Consider the following 19,420-nt stretch of genomic DNA (forward strand, 5'->3'; position numbering starts at 1 on the left):
AGACGGGGCAACTGCTGCCCCCCTCCCCCCGCCCAGATATTTCTTAAAGAGAGGGTTGTGTATTTTTCCAGTGTGTTCTAGTAGCAGTTTGCTTCTCTTGCTTTATTTTAATTTCCATAATTGGTAGCTTCCGCAATGGCTTTGGAAGACAGTTTGCTTTAAATGTGGCCACCTATTCCAATGCCTGATTATTTTAGGAATCCGACTCTTTTCCTCCGGAGCTCTTTCGCAGGACTTCTTTTGGCCGGGTCCAGGAGGCAGGGTCGTCTCCAGTCGACTCCCGCAGAGGTCACTTTTTGTGCGCGGGGGTCGTCCCCAGCGTTTGTGAGTAGCATATGCGTGTGGCTGTGCTGACTGCACTCGCAGGCTTGTAAATTTTCACCCTGGGAAATTAGCAACAAAGCCCGATCTGTCTCGTGGCTGCTTTGCACTTTCCGAGGGCGGCTGTACTTGACTGAGCTGCAGAACAGGCACACGAGAGCGAGCGAGCGAGCGAGCGAGCGAGAGAGAGAGGGAGGGAGAGAAGGAAAGGAGAGAAGAGGGGAGGGGTGGGGGGCGAGAGGTAAATAGTCTTAAATCGGAAGGGAGCTGCTTCTCTGTGGTCTTGACAAGCGCTGCCTGGGCTCCGCCGGCTCAGTAATAACTGAGTGACCTTTTCTTTGGCTGTATTATGTCTGGCTGGGAAGGGATTGCATTTTGCAGCTGAGAGCCGGAGCTTCCTTCAGCTCGGCTCCTCGCGTGCTGCTGGGGTAAGTTGTCTTGAGCCAGGACGGAGAGAAACAGCCTCGGACTGCAGTTGCCTAAAAGGAGGACACCTGTGGCTCAGATGCGGTCAACACCATTACTTGGCGGATCCTTGAGGACCTCATTATTTTAAACTTAAAAAATAGAGATTTCCCTCCCCCTCTTTTTTTTTTTTTTCAAACAATGCTTCTTTTTGACCTTTCCCAAGGAGAAGCCCTACAAAGCAGCCACTGTGCTTTCTGAACGGCCTCCCCCTGTATCGCTTAATTGAGAAGGTAAGTGCAGCAACTGTGTACACACGCGTCGTCTTATTTGTGGTGTGTGTGTCTGCGGGTGCGCGCGTGCGTGTGCGGATGTGGGTATTTTTTTCTTCCCCAGCCTCTCCTAATGAGGCTTAAACTGGAGCTGCAGCCCAGCTCCGCACTGCAACTTTCACTCGGGCTGCAGCTCTGCGGAGACGGTTTTGTTTAAATCATGTGAGGCTTCACTATTTTTATGATGAGACATGAAATAGATGCAGGCGGAAGATGTTGATGGAAGGAGGGAGAGCGGGTGCGGCGCGGAATGTCTCAAGTACGACTCGAGTGGATAATAGTCAAAGTTCAGGATGAGCCGCCGCATTTCCACACCCCTGACTCCCGGGGAGAGAGGGGCAGGGAGAGTTGGGAATTAGGAGAGGTTCGCTCTGGCCTGGCCCATTGGAAGGCAAGTCAGCGCTTAGGTGGGTTCCGGACCCACTCTGTGTACTTGCTGGAATCCACAGCCCCCCTCCCCCAAGAGTTGAAATTGCAATCTTTTGGTTCTTGTCCACACTTCTGCCTCTCCCCACTTTTCCATAATAAGAAAAGGTTGTTCCTGCGACATGGAAAAGTGACTATTTGCCGGGGGGGGGGGGGGGGGGGGAAGTGGCCACAAGAGAGGTTCCGTGGAACAAGGTGCCTATGTCCTAAGAGGCTGAGATTCAAACTGATGCAGCACATTTTTACGGGGGCTACCCAGATTGCTGTTATGAAATACAAGTCAGATTTATGATCTTTTTCATATTGAACATGATATGCTATGCTAACGCTGCATGTGACAGTTTAATCAAATCCATTTGTTACCACGAAGCTAAAAGGGGCCGCTGGGATTTTAGGATTACGGGCAGAGTTAGGGAAGCATGTGGCTTTGTCATTCGCCATCATTTTGCACACTGCCACACTGCGAGGGGCTCTGTGTGTGCGCTCTGTCTCGTCTGGCCGCCCTCATCCCTTCCCCCACCCCCTGCCGCCACTCCGACCCGCTCCCAAAGTGGCTTCACAATAGTCGGTCCTGGGCGGTGTAGGCTGCGCACCAGGTCCACACTTGAGCTAAATCCAGGAGAGCCCCTTCCACTTCTACCTTGGGCTTGGTGCTCAATGCGAAGCTGCTGCAACTCAGGCACGCCTAAGTCAACTCATGCAGAAAAAGGAGAAAAGTTTTGGTAAGGTTACAATCTATCATAGATGCACTTTGCCGGCGCTCGGCACTCTTGGCTGCTCAAAAGCTTTCCTGCTCTTCTGCTGCTTTTGTGTCTTTTTAAAAGATCCGAAATATTATTGTTGTAACTGCTTTGAAAGACTGCTGCTTAAACCCATTAATCTTGCTAGGTGCAACAAATACTGCTACATTCTTTGCAAATCACCCCTGTGTGGCTGCAAAGACAGGACCACAAAAGGCTAGAGCATAAACTCCGCGAGGCATTCTTTGTTAGAGTGTATGTATGTTTCTTATTTTTATTATTATTATTATTATTTTTTTTTTTTTGCATGTGAGCTGCATCAAAATTGAACTCAGTCTTGCAAATCTCTTGTTGGCCTTTGCCAAGCACTAGCACTTTGCTGCCATGGTAACTGTAATTAAACTGATAAGAGTGGAAAAATGTCAGTATCTCTGAGCCTTGCAGCTGCATTGGAGAAAAAGGGAATCAAATTGGTTCCCAGCTCCATTGCTCAAAAAGGGGAGGGGGTGGTGGAAGGATGGGGAGGGGGTTGGGAGTTGAAGGGGCAGAACAGAGTTAAGCAGCTCCAGCGCCTGAGATCTGGGGACATCTATTTGCATTGTTGTCCCTTAGGGGGCTGCAGCCTGTAGGGATGCTCTGGGCCAGTGAACAGAGGGAAACAAGCTTTTAGGCCCAAACCAGTTCTCCAGTCGGGTCTGGGGGCTGGGGAGAGGATGAAGATGGGCAGGAGGAGAGAAAATCTTTTGTTTGGTACCTCTTGGCAATCGAGCGGCCACGTTGGCCAAATTCTTTTAATCTGTGTCACTGCTCCCAGCTGCAGAACCTGCATTCCCATTTTAGCATCTTCCTGAGGCACCTCATCTCTGCCAACCCCCTTTATGTATTCCCTCTTCCTGTTCCTTCTCCCAAATTGTTCTCTGTGAATCTTCCGACAGGGACAAAATGTTTTCCATTCACTATGTGTAGTTAGTCCAAAAATATAAAAGACTGTGTCTAAGTGCTGCAAATCTTTGATTATGATTATTTTTTTTAAGCCCCTGTGTGTTGTGGAGTTGTGGTTACTTTGTTGTGTGAACTACTGAAGCTGAGCCTGCGCGGATGAATGGCACCGAACAAGGGAACATAATGGAGGCAATCAACCGTTAGGCCGCCTCACAATGCAATCCAGGCAATTAAAAGCTCACCAGAGTTTAAATGAAATGGTTCTACTTATTTCTGCACACCACACTGCACAGGCGATTATTTATGTCTTTTTTTTAATTATGATTTCCCTTAAACTGTCAAATAACTCAGAATGGCAGGGTCTCAGAGGCAATAAGAATTTCCCTCAGAACAATTTACATGCCAATCTAAAACTAGTTATGAGTCCTGATGTGCTATGAGCAACTTGTGAAATGTTTCTCAGCTCTGAACACATAACTCTACCCAGTCGTGCTCTTCTGGATGGTGAGGGGGGCTGCTGATGCTTTGTGTCTTTTAGGTACATGGCAATGTAGTGACTACTAAATAGTTCTTTTTCTACAACTGTTAACTTGCATCCTATTGAAACGATTTCCTCTCCAAGAGAAATGTGATGATGTTCTCTAAAAGAAGGCACCAGGTTTTTGGAGTGCAAAATATCAAACTCCTTCAAGCCCAAGGCCAAACAGAAAGTAAGAGTTTCAAATATTAATTGGCCTCTGAGTGCTAAATTAAAATGTCAACACAACAAAAACATTTTGTGAAGACAAGCAGGGTAGTGTTACTTGTGCCAAATGTTGGTATTCCCTGTCTTGGTTGCAAAGTGTTTTGAATAAAGATAGCTGACCTTCTACGCTTGATGGTAGTAACTGCACTGAGGGAAATATAGCTGAGCTACAACTGAAAAGGATTTTAAAATTTCTTTCAGCTTTGTGATATGAAAAAATAATAGCCTTATAAATTGGCTAATCAGAATAGCCACTCATATCTCTTGATGTCTTCAATAGCAAAATACAGAATGCCATTTCGTAAATCAAAATTTCCCCCTCCCCCCAGGTATATGGTTAAGAGGCACTTGGATATGTTCTGTACTGTAATTAATAGGATTTATTCCTTGTGGAACCTTGCTAGAAGACGGTAACTAGTTCTGATCAAAGAAACTTCATTTGTTAGAAGTTCTAGAGAGTGAGATTTAGCAGAGCTATCAAGGGTTATGATTAATCTACACTAGACCCTCAGCTCCTTCAAAGAAAAGGAACAGAAAGCAGGCTATAGGAATAGCACCTGCTCTTCGGCACAACTCCCGCCGCGAGTCTGCAGCTCCAGCTACCACGGCTGTGCACATCATGCTTTCTTCCCTGCCATACCCTCTTCCATTACTCTGCCAGAGAAGTTCTTTTCTAATGGAAGTTCAGCATCATAACGATGTTATGTGCAATCCATGTATTCTTTGTAACGAGAAAAGTTACTCAGCTCTGAGAGTACAGTGCCTTGGTGTCTCTTATCAGTGTGATGAAAAAAGAAAAAAAGACTGTGGAGGTAATGGACGTGAAGCCTTCATCAGAAGGCATAAGGGAAACTAAAGGAGGGTTGGCTCCTTGGGAGTAGGGAAATACTCTAAGATCATAGCCTGGCTTTTCTTTTCTTGAAACTGTTTCAAGTGCATCCACATTTGGTGTTTTGTATAGTTTAAAAGTTTCTGCGTAGGAGAGGAAGCATCCTATAGGAGTGGAAGCTCTGGACTGTAAGAAGACCACCAAATCTAGTACTTCACTGTCATTCAGTTTTGAGCGAGTCCTTAAACGCTCTTAGGCCTCTGCATCACAATTTGTAAAACGAGGGAGTTAGGAATCGATGATGTCTACAGTATTTTATAGCGCTTAGAATGAGTTACTTGATAAATATGAAGTTCTGTTAGTTGGTCCAGCTTTTTTTTTTTCTTTTTTTTTTTTAAGCTGGGTGTTTGACACTTGGGAGAGAAGAAGAAACTCAAAGGGGAATAGCCTTTCATTGAAAAAATTTCAGTCCAGTTGTAAAACCTACAGAACTCAGCTAGACTCCTTATACATGATGGAGATATATGTCTAAAATAGATAAACATCCTATGTCTAGTGCAGTATAGATATATGCATGTAATATATTTATGTACATATGTTTATTTAATTTATATGTATTTAGATTTTACCTTCTGTTGTTTTTTCTTTCCCTTATAAAATAAATAAGTGCGTGTTTATGGTAATAAATTAATCCTGTACTTTAGTTTTCTATCAAAGCATGTAGTTAGTATACAGTGAGGTGAGCTGCCATTAATAGAGGCACCGACTGAAGTTTTTGTGAGTATAGATTCATTTTAAAATTTTTAACATAAGGAATAATTTTGAAATATCAAGAGCACAGAAGGAAGTATTTGGATGCAAACAAGCAATATCGTATTGGTGAGCTTTTTGGATGACTGTACTGTGTGTTTAACTATAAACATGCCCACTGCTAAGTCAGGTAATCCCAGAAGAGTGTCCCCTCTTCCACCATCAAGCACATAGCAAGCAAATTTCTCACCAATAGAGAAAAACTCATTCTTGACTCTTATAGGCTGTGCACGGACTCGTTTGTTAAATAGCTTTCTTGAAGATTGTTAGCCATTCACTCACATTTTCTTCCCAAAGGAACCACCCTATGTAGAGAATTATTAGAGAAAACAAAATTATTTAATGTTGCTTAACTTGGTGTATACAATGCCAACTCCCTATACACAACAAGAATGTGTTATTTTCACCACTTTGTATGCGTGACTTTCTAGATGATTTAATAAGGACTGTCTAATGTTTGATTGAGCCTTTTGTTTCCAGAATTTAGCGTGATTTGGTATGCCCCTACAGAAGAAAGTCTAACGCTCCTCGAGAAACGCAGCGTTAAATAGGAAACTTGTGTAAGGTCTTTTGACCTCTTCTGATTCCTTCTTGTAGTCCCAGCTCTCTTTCTTGTTTTTGTCTTCCTTTAGGTATACAAATGCTCTCAGTCCAGCCAGACACCAAGCCGAAAGGTTGTGCTGGCTGCAACCGAAAGATCAAGGACCGGTATCTTCTAAAGGCACTGGACAAATACTGGCATGAAGACTGCTTGAAGTGTGCCTGCTGTGACTGTCGTTTGGGAGAGGTGGGCTCCACCCTGTACACTAAAGCTAATCTTATCCTTTGTCGCAGAGACTATCTGAGGTAGGAATTATCCTTGCACACCAGTGATGACTGGATACCTTTTAAAATATTTTTGTAAGTGTATTTCTTGGGGGTTTCATTTCTTTATGGCCAGCTTATATCCCTGAAGGATGTTGACCTGTCAGCCTTCAAAATGTCGCCAGGTGCCTCGGATGCAAATTCTTGCTTAAGGAATGGCCAAGAAAGCCTCATATCTAAAGTGTTCCCATTTGGCCAGCCTGGATGCTCAGATTTAGAAATAGGTGATTCCACTGCCCAAAGGAAACCGCCAGTTCATGGCAAGGATGTATTTGGTAGAAATCAGCATGTAAGTGTTGTGTTACACCCCACGGACAAGGTAGGCTGAGCTTGACCCCAAGAGTTACTCAGCTATCTTCTGTTTCTGATTTGTCAAAGAAAGGCAGTTTGAAATTAGCTGGTATTTATTAGCATGGTTATTATACAGTTTTGAAAACTTTCCCCAAGTGTGAATACATCCCCCCACCCTCAGTGGCATTCCAAGTGGCCATCACAAAGACATCACTGAGCATTAACAGCCTCAGACTTGCCAGTAGCATTAAGGAAATGAGCACAGTAAAGATCTCCATCATTATGGGGAGATGGTAGCCACCCTCTAAACTGTAAACATCTGAACAGCTTGATAACAATTCATATGCTCTTGCTTAAAAAACCGTGAAGCCCACTAAACTTGTTTCCCAGCATTTAGCACTCAACACATGAACTTCTATTTAAGAAAAATTATTTTGCTTTTCAGAGAACTTTGTGATTTGATTCAGCTGCAAATTACATATATTAATAAAGTAGGACCTATCAAATTAGAGAAATGATATATGGCATCATTTGGGTTTTCATATTTAATACAATTAATCATTTTCTAGCCTGACATTAAGCGATTTATTTTGAATTTTTTTCCTTTATGACACAAAATTTATCAATCAGCCCTAGCTCCTTAACCATCTTGGTCATTTGGAGAAATGTTTTCTAGGGAATCTGGTGCTTCCCTGTATATAATTCAGTCATTTCTTGGTCTGATTTAATCTTTATCTAAAAATATTTATCATTTGATTAGAGGTAGTTTAAAAGGGTGAATCCAGGACTGTTTATCAGATTCTACTCTTTCCCCCTCCTAGGACTGCCTCATCTGACAGCCTCCTGGCTAATTATGACCACTTGTTTCTAGTCCTCTGTGTTCCAAGGGCACAAAATACATGCAGGGTGCCAACAATGGGGAGTGACTCTATAGCCAGGATTTCCCTTATTGTGGTGGCACAACTAATCAGAATTAACTTATTCCATGAATTCTCTTAGAACTTCAGTCTTTGAACTTTTTCTTTGAAATAAAAAATCTTTTCCTCTGCTCATTGTGAATTAGAGCCTCATTTCCACATAAAGCGTTTGCATTTGCTTTCAGTGATTTAACAATGCTTCCTAGTTTTGCTTTATCTTCACTAACCAATAGTCATGGCTTTTTTGACTCTTTTTTTGACTTTTACATCTGTTTACAACTGCAGTGTGTCAAGTGGATTTATGTAACAATGATTCCAAAACAAGGAGCTTGTATAGTCTGGGCGAGATTAAGGTGTCCTAATAAGCAATAAAGGTAAAAATTAAGTAAGATTTAAAGAAAGTATGTTGATATAGCTGGATTTTAAAAATTTATACTTGGCCAATGAACTACCTGTATCGTGAGTTAAACTGTTTTGCAGTTGTGAATATAGTAGCAAGCACAGAAAGAGACCTTAGACTTGTTTTGTGTTATTCTTCTTTATGGTAATAAAAATATGATGTTAAACTGCCATTTGATAGTCTCAAGTAAGTGTTTTGTTGAAAACGATTTATCAAAACAGTTTCCGTATCAGAAATGCTTATCTTTCTCTAAGATAGATTTTTTTGGTAACATAACTTAATTTCCAATAGGCTCGAACTTCTAATGTTCGTTAACTTGTTAAAAAAAAAAATCATACCCTTTCAAATCAAAACCCTGGTCCTGATTGCCAATATATTCATTTCTCAGAGTATAATTTCCTCTTAAATTGGTCATTAAATGGCCAGTTGTTATGTTAACAGCCTAAGGATTGTTAACATTTCAAACTAAGTTGTTAACAGCAAGCTTGTTCCTGTATTTAAACTGAAGGTTTGTTGTATATAATGTGACTTCTTTGGCAGGGAGCAATTCATCAATACTTAAAAATTGTAGAGGTGAAATGGGGGATTGGAATGTGTGTAAAACACTGTGTTATGTGTTATAGATTATGCTGCAGATGTGGTATGTAGTTTTATGAAAGAAGTGTGTATCAGTGAAATTGTGTCGATGTTCAGCAGCATGTCTCTTACTGGAATTTAATAGTCTAATTCTGCATGTCAGATAGACAAATACAATTAGGCAGACTTTATTTATAAATTAATTTCTTTAAATGGTATAGTCGTTCAAAAATGTTTATTGGATGCCTGCTGTGTGAGAGGCATAACTTTAGGTAATAGACAAAATTAAGAAAAATAAAGGTGTACCTAAAATTGTTACTATCTAATTGATTATTAATTACACAAAATCTGTAATATGATCAGTGAACAAGTAATATTCCATGGCTGTCTTCTAGAGCTTTGAAAATAATTTTTCTCATTTGCCTTAGTTCACATTTCCTTTTTGTATTTTGTATTTTGCACAGTCAGCTTAACCATTTAAATCCGATTCACAAGTGGTTTTGTTTTGGTTTTTGGTGATTGGATAGTGTGTAATTTCTTTAAGACACCAAACAAGCCATAAATAACTTACAGGTTTGTATTTCTCTGTCTAAATTAGTAGGCATCAGTAAGTAAGAATATGGAAAATGATAAAGAAAAAACTAGTTTTATCTCTATCTGTACTGGTGAAGTATTAATTGTAGGTATTATCTTGGGCCAGATAATTTTTTCGTATCTAGAGAAGAGTGAAATATTTTTGCCAATTGTAATTAACTTCCTAATTAACTTCTCCTTCCAAAAAAGAAGACAAAAAACACTTCTAATGCTGAACAATGAGTCTTGAAGTTCTAACATTTTATTTTGCATTACTTTGAGTAGTGATAGTGATGACATGTTTTTTCAAGTTCTTTGAATAATGAATATAAGAATTTAAATCATAAGATATTTTCCTAGAGTTATAGAAACTATTATTACAGTAAATATGATTTCTCTCAGATTTTTTTCCTTCTTTGTGGCACAATTAGCTATACTTAAGAAAAAGAAAGATGATTTTACCATTTATATACTAAGTTCCAGATCTTAACAATTCATTTTCCATAACAGGGCTGGTATAATATCCTTCATTTTTCTATAGTATATACAATGCACATACCTGATGAGAGAGCATTTGCCAGTTTGTAGGATTATTCTCTGCCTTTGGAAATTCATTAGATAAAGGAACAGAAGGACTGACTTTTAAAAGTTCCCCTGTTAACATGCTTTCTGCCTTAAACTAAGAAGCCAATCTGCCCATCAATATTTATATGCCAAGACCTAGAAATGTGTATGTTAAAATACATTTTTTAACATGTGTCCAACACATTTGTAACTTTTTTATTTTTAAAGTTGGAACTGATGACAAATTAGACAAGGGAAGCATCTTTATACCTTGAACTAGAGCTTACAACTAATAGAATACCCAAAGTAAATTAATAATTATTGTGTAAATACAGCAGTTTTAGTAATGATGTTTACGGGACTCTAGGCACTGCTAATCTATCATCCTTGTTTCAGTTTGGAAAATATGAAAAAAGTAGTTAATGTGTAATCAGAGTTTTAGAATTAAAATTTTGTGGCAAGTGTTAAGTCAGAACCAGGAGAAATAACAAACTACTTTACTTTGCAACTTGGAGGCAGTAAAGAATATCAGAATTTACCACTCAAGAGTTTGGGCAATTTTTGCTTGTTTTTTTGTTAAGCCTAAAACTTCTTGTATATTTTAAGCATCAAGTCGCTGTAGGCTGGATCTTGTATCTCTGAATGGAGTCTCAGCAGAGAATGTATTCAAAGCCGTTTGCCCTGATATATAGCATGGAAGCTGCTTATATAGCTCTTCCTATATGAGAAGCCGAAAATGCCTTATATAAAATTTAATGTAATTGGCTATTTTTATATTTGAGAATGATTTGTTTAAAATGAAACTGCTGGGAGAGAATGATGCTTCGTGTGCCACCATAGTTGTCAATTAAGAAAAAAGATTTGAAACTGTTATGCTGACTACAAATTTTACATGCTTTAATATAGTAATATAATAACTTTCAAATTGAAAATTAAAATTAAATGCTACATAGAGTATTCATCTGGCTATAACTCTTTCACACTAATCAAATCTGGTGCCTCTAAATTTTTATATAAGGTTAAATTTATGTTAGTACATAATTACAACCTTAAAAGTAAGCATGAATGTGTTGTTTATATTATTTTATCTGACAACTCACTGCAGAGGTACTTTTTTTGTGTTGAATAAAGTGTTTATTCTTTTTTTCCCTTCATTGTTCTCTTTTTAATATTAGGCAGTTGAAAATAACTTCCCCAGCAATCACTGCATTATTATTATCTGAACAATCACTTTTTATTGTTGTAAATTCTGAAAATTTAAGCTTTTACATTGAATTAAACTCCTCCCAAATGAACTTTTTTTCTGCAAGCTTTATTTGAGTTTTCTTAACACTTCATTATAATCATAATTTTTATCATATTTAAGTGTGTAACCTAATCTTAGTATTATGAAATCTTTTAACATGAGTGTATTAAACTCCACGGTCTATTAAAAAATATTGTTATGTTCCTTGTAAATGATCTGACCTTATTTATAGCTTTATAAGAAGCTGTAATTTTAAGTCTATTTTTTTGTTTTATCATAGGAAAGCATTATTGAATTTTATTTCAAACATTTTAGACTATATACTATTCAAGGACCAGTACAAATCAGGAGCGATCATTTTGTTTTGTGCAATACTTTGAGAGAGTGCCCCTCATTTTAGGAAAAATTGGTGGACTTTCTAAGCCACAACTCCTCTGCTACAATTCAAAATATTCCATCTACATGTAAAATGTCTCATTTATAAGTTTATCTACAATATCTCTCTGTTCTTATTCTGTAATGCATCCATTTTTAGTGAGTGAGTATTTGACATAATGAATTATTTTAGTTTTGTGATTTTTGTTTTGGCTTGTTTTATAGACGAGATATTTTCACCGAAAATACCTCCCTCAAGAATATTGAAAATATGAAAATACTTCACACTGTTTCTATATCTTTACTGGTTTTTTTAATCTTTTTATAAAGCATGGAATACTTCCGTCAGGTTAGTTTTCACACATGCGATGGATAAGTAAGACACACCTGACTTAGCAGAAAACCATTCTGTGTCTACAAGTATATTTAGGATGAAATGCATCTGCAAGAACTACATTTGAGAATTGCTAAAATTGCTTATTTGGCACTTTATAAATACATAGAACTCTGGGAAAGAATCTCTATTTTTGGTTGCTCTTAGAGTATATCAAAGTAAGCCAGCACTTCATTTATAAACTCACCATTAACTTCCATTAAGTGACTAATAATAAATTTTAATGTTGTGTTTTGACTGCATAAACATAATTTATTAAGGAATCTCATTTTAAAAATGTGCTGAAAGTGGAAATTTTGTAAATGGTTTTGATGAATATATGCATTGTAGAAATGTATTGTGTAGTTCAGGTTTTTGCCTCACATAAAAATTATTTAACCTAAAAGAAGAATTGCATCAACCTTAGGCAACCATTATATTTTCCTTCAATACCCTGTGAGGCATTAAAATCTTATTTTTTTGCATTTGGTTTGAAAACATTTTCCTATTCCTATGAGAGTGTCTTCTATTACTCAAAATTATATACTGCAACCTCATCCTGTCTTCCAAAATATATTAACTAACATCTCTCACTTTAATCCATATAAGAGTTGTAAATGCAGGAGAAGGTCTTGAAAACAAGGAAAGTAAAAACAAAAACAGCAATATTCTTTTTATTCAATTTACCAGATATTTTTTAAATGACATTTGCATTAGCCATGTTTCTTCAAAAAGACATTTTTCTTTCATTTTAATTTTTTGTTGGCTTATACAAGTGATTACTCCTACAGATACGTTGAATTTCCCCTTGTTAAGCATTAAAGAGGTGTAAGTATGTATATGCATGCTGCCCATACACATAGCAGAATCTATGACCTTAGAATGAACATTAACTTTTTTCATAATTGACTTTCACCAGATCATCATCATTTGACAGGCTTTAAAACTTGTAAAATTAGATACTTGATGCCAGCTAATTTCTTAGTATTGTAAATACAGCACCAACTTATTCTTATCGAGTGTTCACCATCCTAAGAGGAAAGACAAGTTTTAGAATACTATAGAATGCCCAAGTATATTCCCTTGTGATTTTTATCACCTAATTCTGTTTTTCTCAACTCTGATGGAGTTTGATACTGTCTGGTCTATATCTGTTTCCCCCATCATAACATGTTTGTTTTAATGATTAACCATATATTTCCCTTTTCAAGCTACTTATAAGAAATTTATTTTGGGCACCTGGGTGGCTCAGTCGTTAAGCGTCTGCCTTCGGCTCAGGTCATGATCCCAGGGTCCTAGGATCAAGCCCTGCATCGGGCTCCCTGTTCGGCGGGAAGCCTGCTTCTCCCTCTTGCACTCCCCCTGCTTGTGTTCCTGCTCTCGCTGTCTCTGTCTCTGTCAAATAAATTAAAAAAAAAAAAAAGAAAAGAAAAGAAATTTATTTTGAGGTGGAAGCTTACATTGTGAAGCAAGGAGTGTGGCATTTAGATCTTCTTACTTTAAAGCAATTTCTTTTGCTTATTGAGGCTTTTTGTCCCTTATTATTAGTTGATAACTTTTCTCTAAGGGAATTAGCACCTAAGCATACCCTTTTATTATATTCATCAAACATATTTGCTATATTCACAAACTACCCACATCAGTCACCTGTGAATTCACCTGTAACTTTTGGCCTTCTCCCATTATTACCATCACTTCCTGATAGATCTTTTCATCCCAATAATACTTTTTGTAGTTATGTAAAGATTCTAAGTCTTTTGTTAATTTTTTTTTCCTTCAGAGTGCCAGTTTTTTATGATGCAAAAATCTCTAGCTGTGGACTTTACTAGTTTAAAACAAAATCACACTTGAGATAAATAATCATCTTGGAATAGTCAGATCTCTGATTTGAAGTTGGAAAATTAACATTAAGCTGCGTGTATTAAGTTACACTCTAACCAGCATGTGTTGTTATGATTCAATTTAATATTAAAAACTCTCCAACTGGGCTACAGGGAAAATAAAAGACTCTTAGGAATTCAAAGATTATTTGCAAAGGAGTACAACAAAGCCATATTTAAATAAAATTGTTATTACCAATGCAGTAAAGCATCATCTACGTTAAACCCATCCTACTAATAAAAACAGAAAATCAGTTTTAGTAAACATAAATATCAAATATGACAAGGACTAGTAAAGGGGAAGGAAACTTCATAAAATGTGCTAATGCGAACCCTGTATAGGAATCTAAATACCACTGAGAAAAAATAAATTCCCATCTCATTTATAATGTGGGATCCCAACAGGCAACTTCAAGAAGAAAAAAGAACATTTTGGACTTGCTAGTTTATTCTCCTGTTCTAAAACTTTCAGAACAATGCTATGTTTTTATTATAAAATTCTAACAGAGGTGCATACTATTTTTGAAATTATTTTGTTCTCTTGTTGTTACATTACAAAATCTCTTAAGTGATGTCCCTTAATAGATGGCTCGCATTTCCCCCAAAATGGCTGGTTCAGGGCTGTTACATTTCAGAATACCCATGGCATGAAGCATGATGCTTATTTTGTATTTATCAACTACTCGATAAAAATATATTCTGACCAATAGCCAAATATTAGACCGGGTGAGAGGAGCAATTAGTACCTGTTTCTTTGCTTAGATGAATGGGGGGGGGGGTGAATGGAAGAGAGGTGAATGGAAAAAGCTGTCATACTTCTAACACTAAATATGAGTATTAGCTTCAGTGGGCAGGTTTATTTGTATTTTCCAGGTGAGAAGTTCAACTATACTGTGAACATAATTTTAAAGCCTGTAAGTATTGCATGTGAATTTCCACTGAGAGAGCATTTGTGCTTTGGGAGATACAAAGAAATTATAAGTTATTCAATTTCCTTAAAACTCATAAACTAGTGTTCTCTGTGGCTATTTATTAGAAAAATAATTTGGAAAGTTTTTGAGCTAAAGGATCCCTTCTTTCCACAGCACATCCTTGCTGAGTGGGTAGTAATAGAGTTTATATTTGTGATTACACACTTTGCTATCCCTCTAACATTTAAAAAATGAAACCATTTAGTTACTTAACAAATATTTGAGTGCCAATACCTCATTCCTATAAATAATGAATGTGGAATATTATATTTCTAATTGATTTTCTATAATATATAAACATAAAGTTATTAATATTTTACTATGTAAAGAATAAGGTAGACAGTAGGAGAAATTTGGGAAGAACTTAAGGGCAAATTATTTTTCAAATTTTCTACAACTGACGTCGCTATTTGTTGTTCAATAACTAAGTAAAATATGTAAAGAGGTTTAGCCTAGTTAGGTCCCAAGGAAGCAATACAGAGAATGAGAAGAGGTATACTCAGAAGAGATTAGAAGAGGTTTTGAGGAAGAGAGGTTATAAATAATATTTAAAAATTGGGCTCTGTAAAAATCCTTTTGTAAGCCAGTAGTCCTATTACAGAAGCTGAGCTCTGAGCTTCCTGGTTATATTTTGGATGCAGGGTAAGACAGAGTTAGTTCTGTAACTTTCATACAATTTGCATGTTTTTTTTTCTCTTATCACAGATACGAGTACAATCAACAGAAGTACAATTGACACCCCTTATAAAATGCTTAGCATCATTGGTCCCCATTTTCTCATTCAACATTGTTCTTATTGAGGTGGTGACTTGAGTAAAGAACTGAGAAGGCAAAGGAGCTAGCCATGGGGTTGTAGATGAAGGACATTCCGGACACAGGGAGCAGCCCATACAAAGTCCTTGCAATGGGAGCTTTTCTGATGTGTTTGAGGAATATCAAGGATGTTTGTATGGGGTAGGAATGAACAAAAGCAGAAGAGGCAAGGATTAGAAGCAACCATTAGGTGGTCCCATGGTATTCCCTGTTGCTGTTACAACCAGGATGGCCCTGTATTTTTCTAAATGTTCCATAAGGAAGTGGTAATACTTCTGTTTGAGAATTGCTGTGAAGCTTATTCAGATAGGGTGTTCCAGACTGAGTTCCATTTGGGATTACAGAACTCATCAGGCAATGTATACATGGTAGTATTTCAAGGTGAAATACAAAGGAGTGTCCATGTTGATGAACTCAGGCTGCCAACACAGCATGCGTAAGTGTAACACCATGGCCAAAGAGGTTGTTAAGCTCTGTCCTGATCACAATGTAATTTGTATTTTTTGAATACTTGAGTAATAAAAATTGCAAAGATGTGGATTTTTCAAAGGCTCTCTGATGGGTGATTACTTTTCATTATTTTAAAAGTTAAGCCAAGCCTTATTAAATTATTTTCTAGTATAAAATATTTAAAATAACATATTAATTATTATAAATGTTTCCAAATCCAGCATCGGGAGAAAATGCATCAAAGACCTATTAACTTCTTTAATCGTATTCTTGATGAGATGGGCCAACTGTTACATAAGCGTTCTCTTTATACTCCTATTTTCCATTCTTAACCTAACCCCAGTTCACTAATTTTAGTTTCACATCAAGAAGTGCTAAGGATTATTCTTCAAAACTAAAAGATGAATATGCATTTCTGTTTGTGAGAGTGGGATTTGTCTGTACAAATTGTCTTTACTTTGAAAAATGAAAAAAAAAATTTTAAACTTAAATACAAATCGAAGTACTTGAGCCTATATTTATGTTTATAAAATGGGCTGGGATGCATCATGAGTATTGGCTGAGAAGCTGTGCTAATGTGCTTTGAAATCTTACAAAGAGGCACAGCATGAATGGGTGAGCTTTCAAAACAGTGGCCAGGCCATATACACTTCATCACAAAGAAATCCAAAACATACTTTTCAGAAAGCAAGGAGAAGGTGGTGGCCAGATGGCTTTACAAGTCTTAATTTCTCCTGTCACCTTGTACACCCTGAGTGCTTCTTTTTGTTAAAATTTCTAGCAGCCCTCCTATTTTTTTGGTAGATGGGACATTTGGAGTCCCTGCCATCTTGTCCTGGTTGAGTTGAAGATCTGTATTCCTAATCATTTTGTGATTCTCACCTACCAGAGCACATCAATTTGAGCTTGATTTTAAGGAAAAGTTGCTTGATCTTGACCTGACAGTTTGCTTGGTATTTAAATAATGTTGGTAATAATAGTTATTAAACTAGCAATTATCTTTGCAATAGAGACCACTTGCTTATTTGGCTAAAGGTGTTAAATGACTTGTGTTCTTGATCAATGGTAGATTTCTGCAATGACCTGAGAAAAAGTTATACATTTTAAGGAGATGTTAAGTTGAAAAGAATATTTCTGATTTTCCTTTGAGGATTTATCTGCTGGGTAGTAAACACAGCCTTTCATTTTTAACCACAACTCACTTTTTTTACAGTAACGAGCTTATCCTACATTCATTCTAACGCAGCCAGTGTACTTTAAGTCATTTTACTGTGTATTTCTTATTGTCCTACCACATTGGGTGTTGCCCCTCCCCCACCAACTATCATCAATGGTAAATTAGTCATCTATTGCTATTATGATGCATTCATCTGCTGGTTCTTACATTCTGTATCACTTTATAAAAGGATAAAAGTCACACCAGTTCTTCTTAATTCCCTCAGCATCTTCCAAACTAGGTGAGGTTAGATTTAATCCTTCAATTTTAGAGATATGTCAAGCAGCATAATGGTGCTGAGTCCAGATTTGAAATCTGCCCTATTCTGCTACATCCCAGCTGTGTATTACTAGGTGAGTTATTCAACCTCTCCAAGCCTCAGTTTACTCATCTGTAAATAGGAGCAATAGACCCATTTTATGAAGAAAGAATAGCACTGAGTTCTGAAGATAAAATAGTAGAAAAGTAAACATTAGGAGAAGATTAAAGAAATGGATTAAGATATATTGTTTAAGAATGATTAGTAATCAAGAATATGAAAAGCTACCACTGTTCCAAGATCTTTTACCAACTTTTTATTTACAAAGAAGTGGGAGGAAGAAATGCCAAAATACCATGTGTACCTGAAGCCATATGGGAAAAAATATTTCACGTGGAGATTATTAGAATTTGTTAAATTAAGATTATAGTATATTTTACATAAATGAAGATGAATTGGAATCTTTGGGGAAATTATCAAACGTGAGATTTTCTTTGTCCCTGAGATGGTAGGTTTCTGAAATATCTAACACGCTCTCCACATTTTAGCATGTGAAAATTCTATGGCCCTTGTGAAGCATTACACTGACTATCCCATAGGGAAGAATTATATATAAAATTTCAGCTTGCTTTAGGTTTCCTGCATAGTCTTGATTTTTCCTCAGGTGGCAAGGACAACTGAATGCCAGTATCTTCTTACTGAGGTTCTTTTTCACAACGCTCTCTAAACATTTTGATTATGTACCCTTATTCGTAAAGGAGTTTAAGTATACACCTTTAATTTAAATGTGTATTTACAAATCATAAATACTCTGTTGCACATTTTTTCAATTAGAAAAACTCTTTTAAAGGATAAGATATACAATTAATAGAAATAGAAATGCCGATAATTGTTTAAGCATCCCTGGGATTTAAGCACACCCAATTTGGAGAGCGCTGTTATTTCTTAAAAGCTTTTTAAGCTTGATTGAAAGTTGTTTGGGAGTGATACTCATACTCGTGACTACGATGGGGGAAGTATGGATACTTGGGGAAAGTTGTAAAAGAAAGATATGGTGGTTGTTGAAAGGAAAGGACTCTGTAAACATGAGCTAATATGCCTTGCTCCATTCTTTTAATATTAAATCAAGGTTTTCTTTCATGAGAAATGTGGCAAGGCGGTGGACTCTTTCTAATGCTCTACTCTAGTCAGTGGCAACATTAATATGAGGCAGGGTTTCTCCCCCTCCCCCCGCAAGCCCCCTATGCAGGACACAGTGAGATTTTAGACAGATAAATGCTAAGAGAACCCTATGTACCAAAGGCAGTGTTTACTGCATGTAATACATATCATTGTTTGTCTCCTGTAGTGAAAAATACTTGTGTCGTGCTGTTAAAATGCACTCCTGACAGACCAGTGCTTGCTATTATAGGGTCCATTGCTTAAAAAAATGATACACTGACAGAAATACAATTTAAGAAAATTTAACACCAAGGGTAGTCAACCATGTAGGCTACTATTAAGGGGCCAAAACTCAAGGCCAGGGGTTTATTTAAAAAAGAGGCACAGTTTATTTGCTGGTGGTAGGCAAAGTTAAAAGAAAAAAAAATCGAACTTGAATTCCTTGCTCTCTAGTCTGTAGAAAATTAATGAAAGCAACAGTTCAATAAGATTTTATTGCAGAAATGTTTAAGTGAAACATTTTAAGAATGCTTCGGAATTTTTAAACAGTTACTTACCATTTAGAAAGCTGTAACACTGTGATGCGTAACAAATTGTTAGCATTGGATCCTAGGCACACCCAGTGATTTTCTTAAAATGTATAGTCAGAGCTGGTTAATCTGAATCACTTTGTTCATTTCATTTTTGTGTGTGCAGTTTATAAATATATCTGAGATTGACAGGTCAGCAGTACCCACAATTACTACAATTTAAAATGTAAGCTATTGTCCAAGTACCCTTATGGGCATGGTTTGGTAGCTAAATGCATTGGATTTGTAACAAGGCCTTTTGAGAAGGAAAATAACTAAATATGAGATGTGATGAAATATGCTGAATTTCAGAAGAGTGCAGAATGTTCTAATGAATAAACTGCTACTGAATGATGATAGAGCATGTGCTTT

The 19,420-nt window shown here is 37.1% G+C and overlaps 1 protein-coding gene across 1 annotated transcript in view; it reads left to right on the top strand.

The window, feature by feature from the left end:
* The first annotated feature begins 6,190 nt into the window (after positions 1 to 6,190).
* The window catches only part of LMO3 (LIM domain only 3), a 48,542-nt gene continuing 35,312 nt past the window's right edge, over positions 6,191 to 19,420 (top strand). The window contains exon 1 of the mRNA XM_045869354.3: positions 6,191 to 6,396. Within this exon, the coding sequence (XP_045725310.1) occupies positions 6,191 to 6,396 (206 nt within the window). The remainder of the gene's footprint in view (positions 6,397 to 19,420) is intronic.

The sequence above is a fragment of the Mirounga angustirostris genome, unplaced genomic scaffold, assembly GCF_029215605.1.
Source record: "Mirounga angustirostris isolate CCGP_5_RB_7025 unplaced genomic scaffold, mMirAng1.0.hap1 SCAF_5, whole genome shotgun sequence".
Taxonomy (NCBI): Eukaryota; Metazoa; Chordata; class Mammalia; order Carnivora; family Phocidae; genus Mirounga; species Mirounga angustirostris.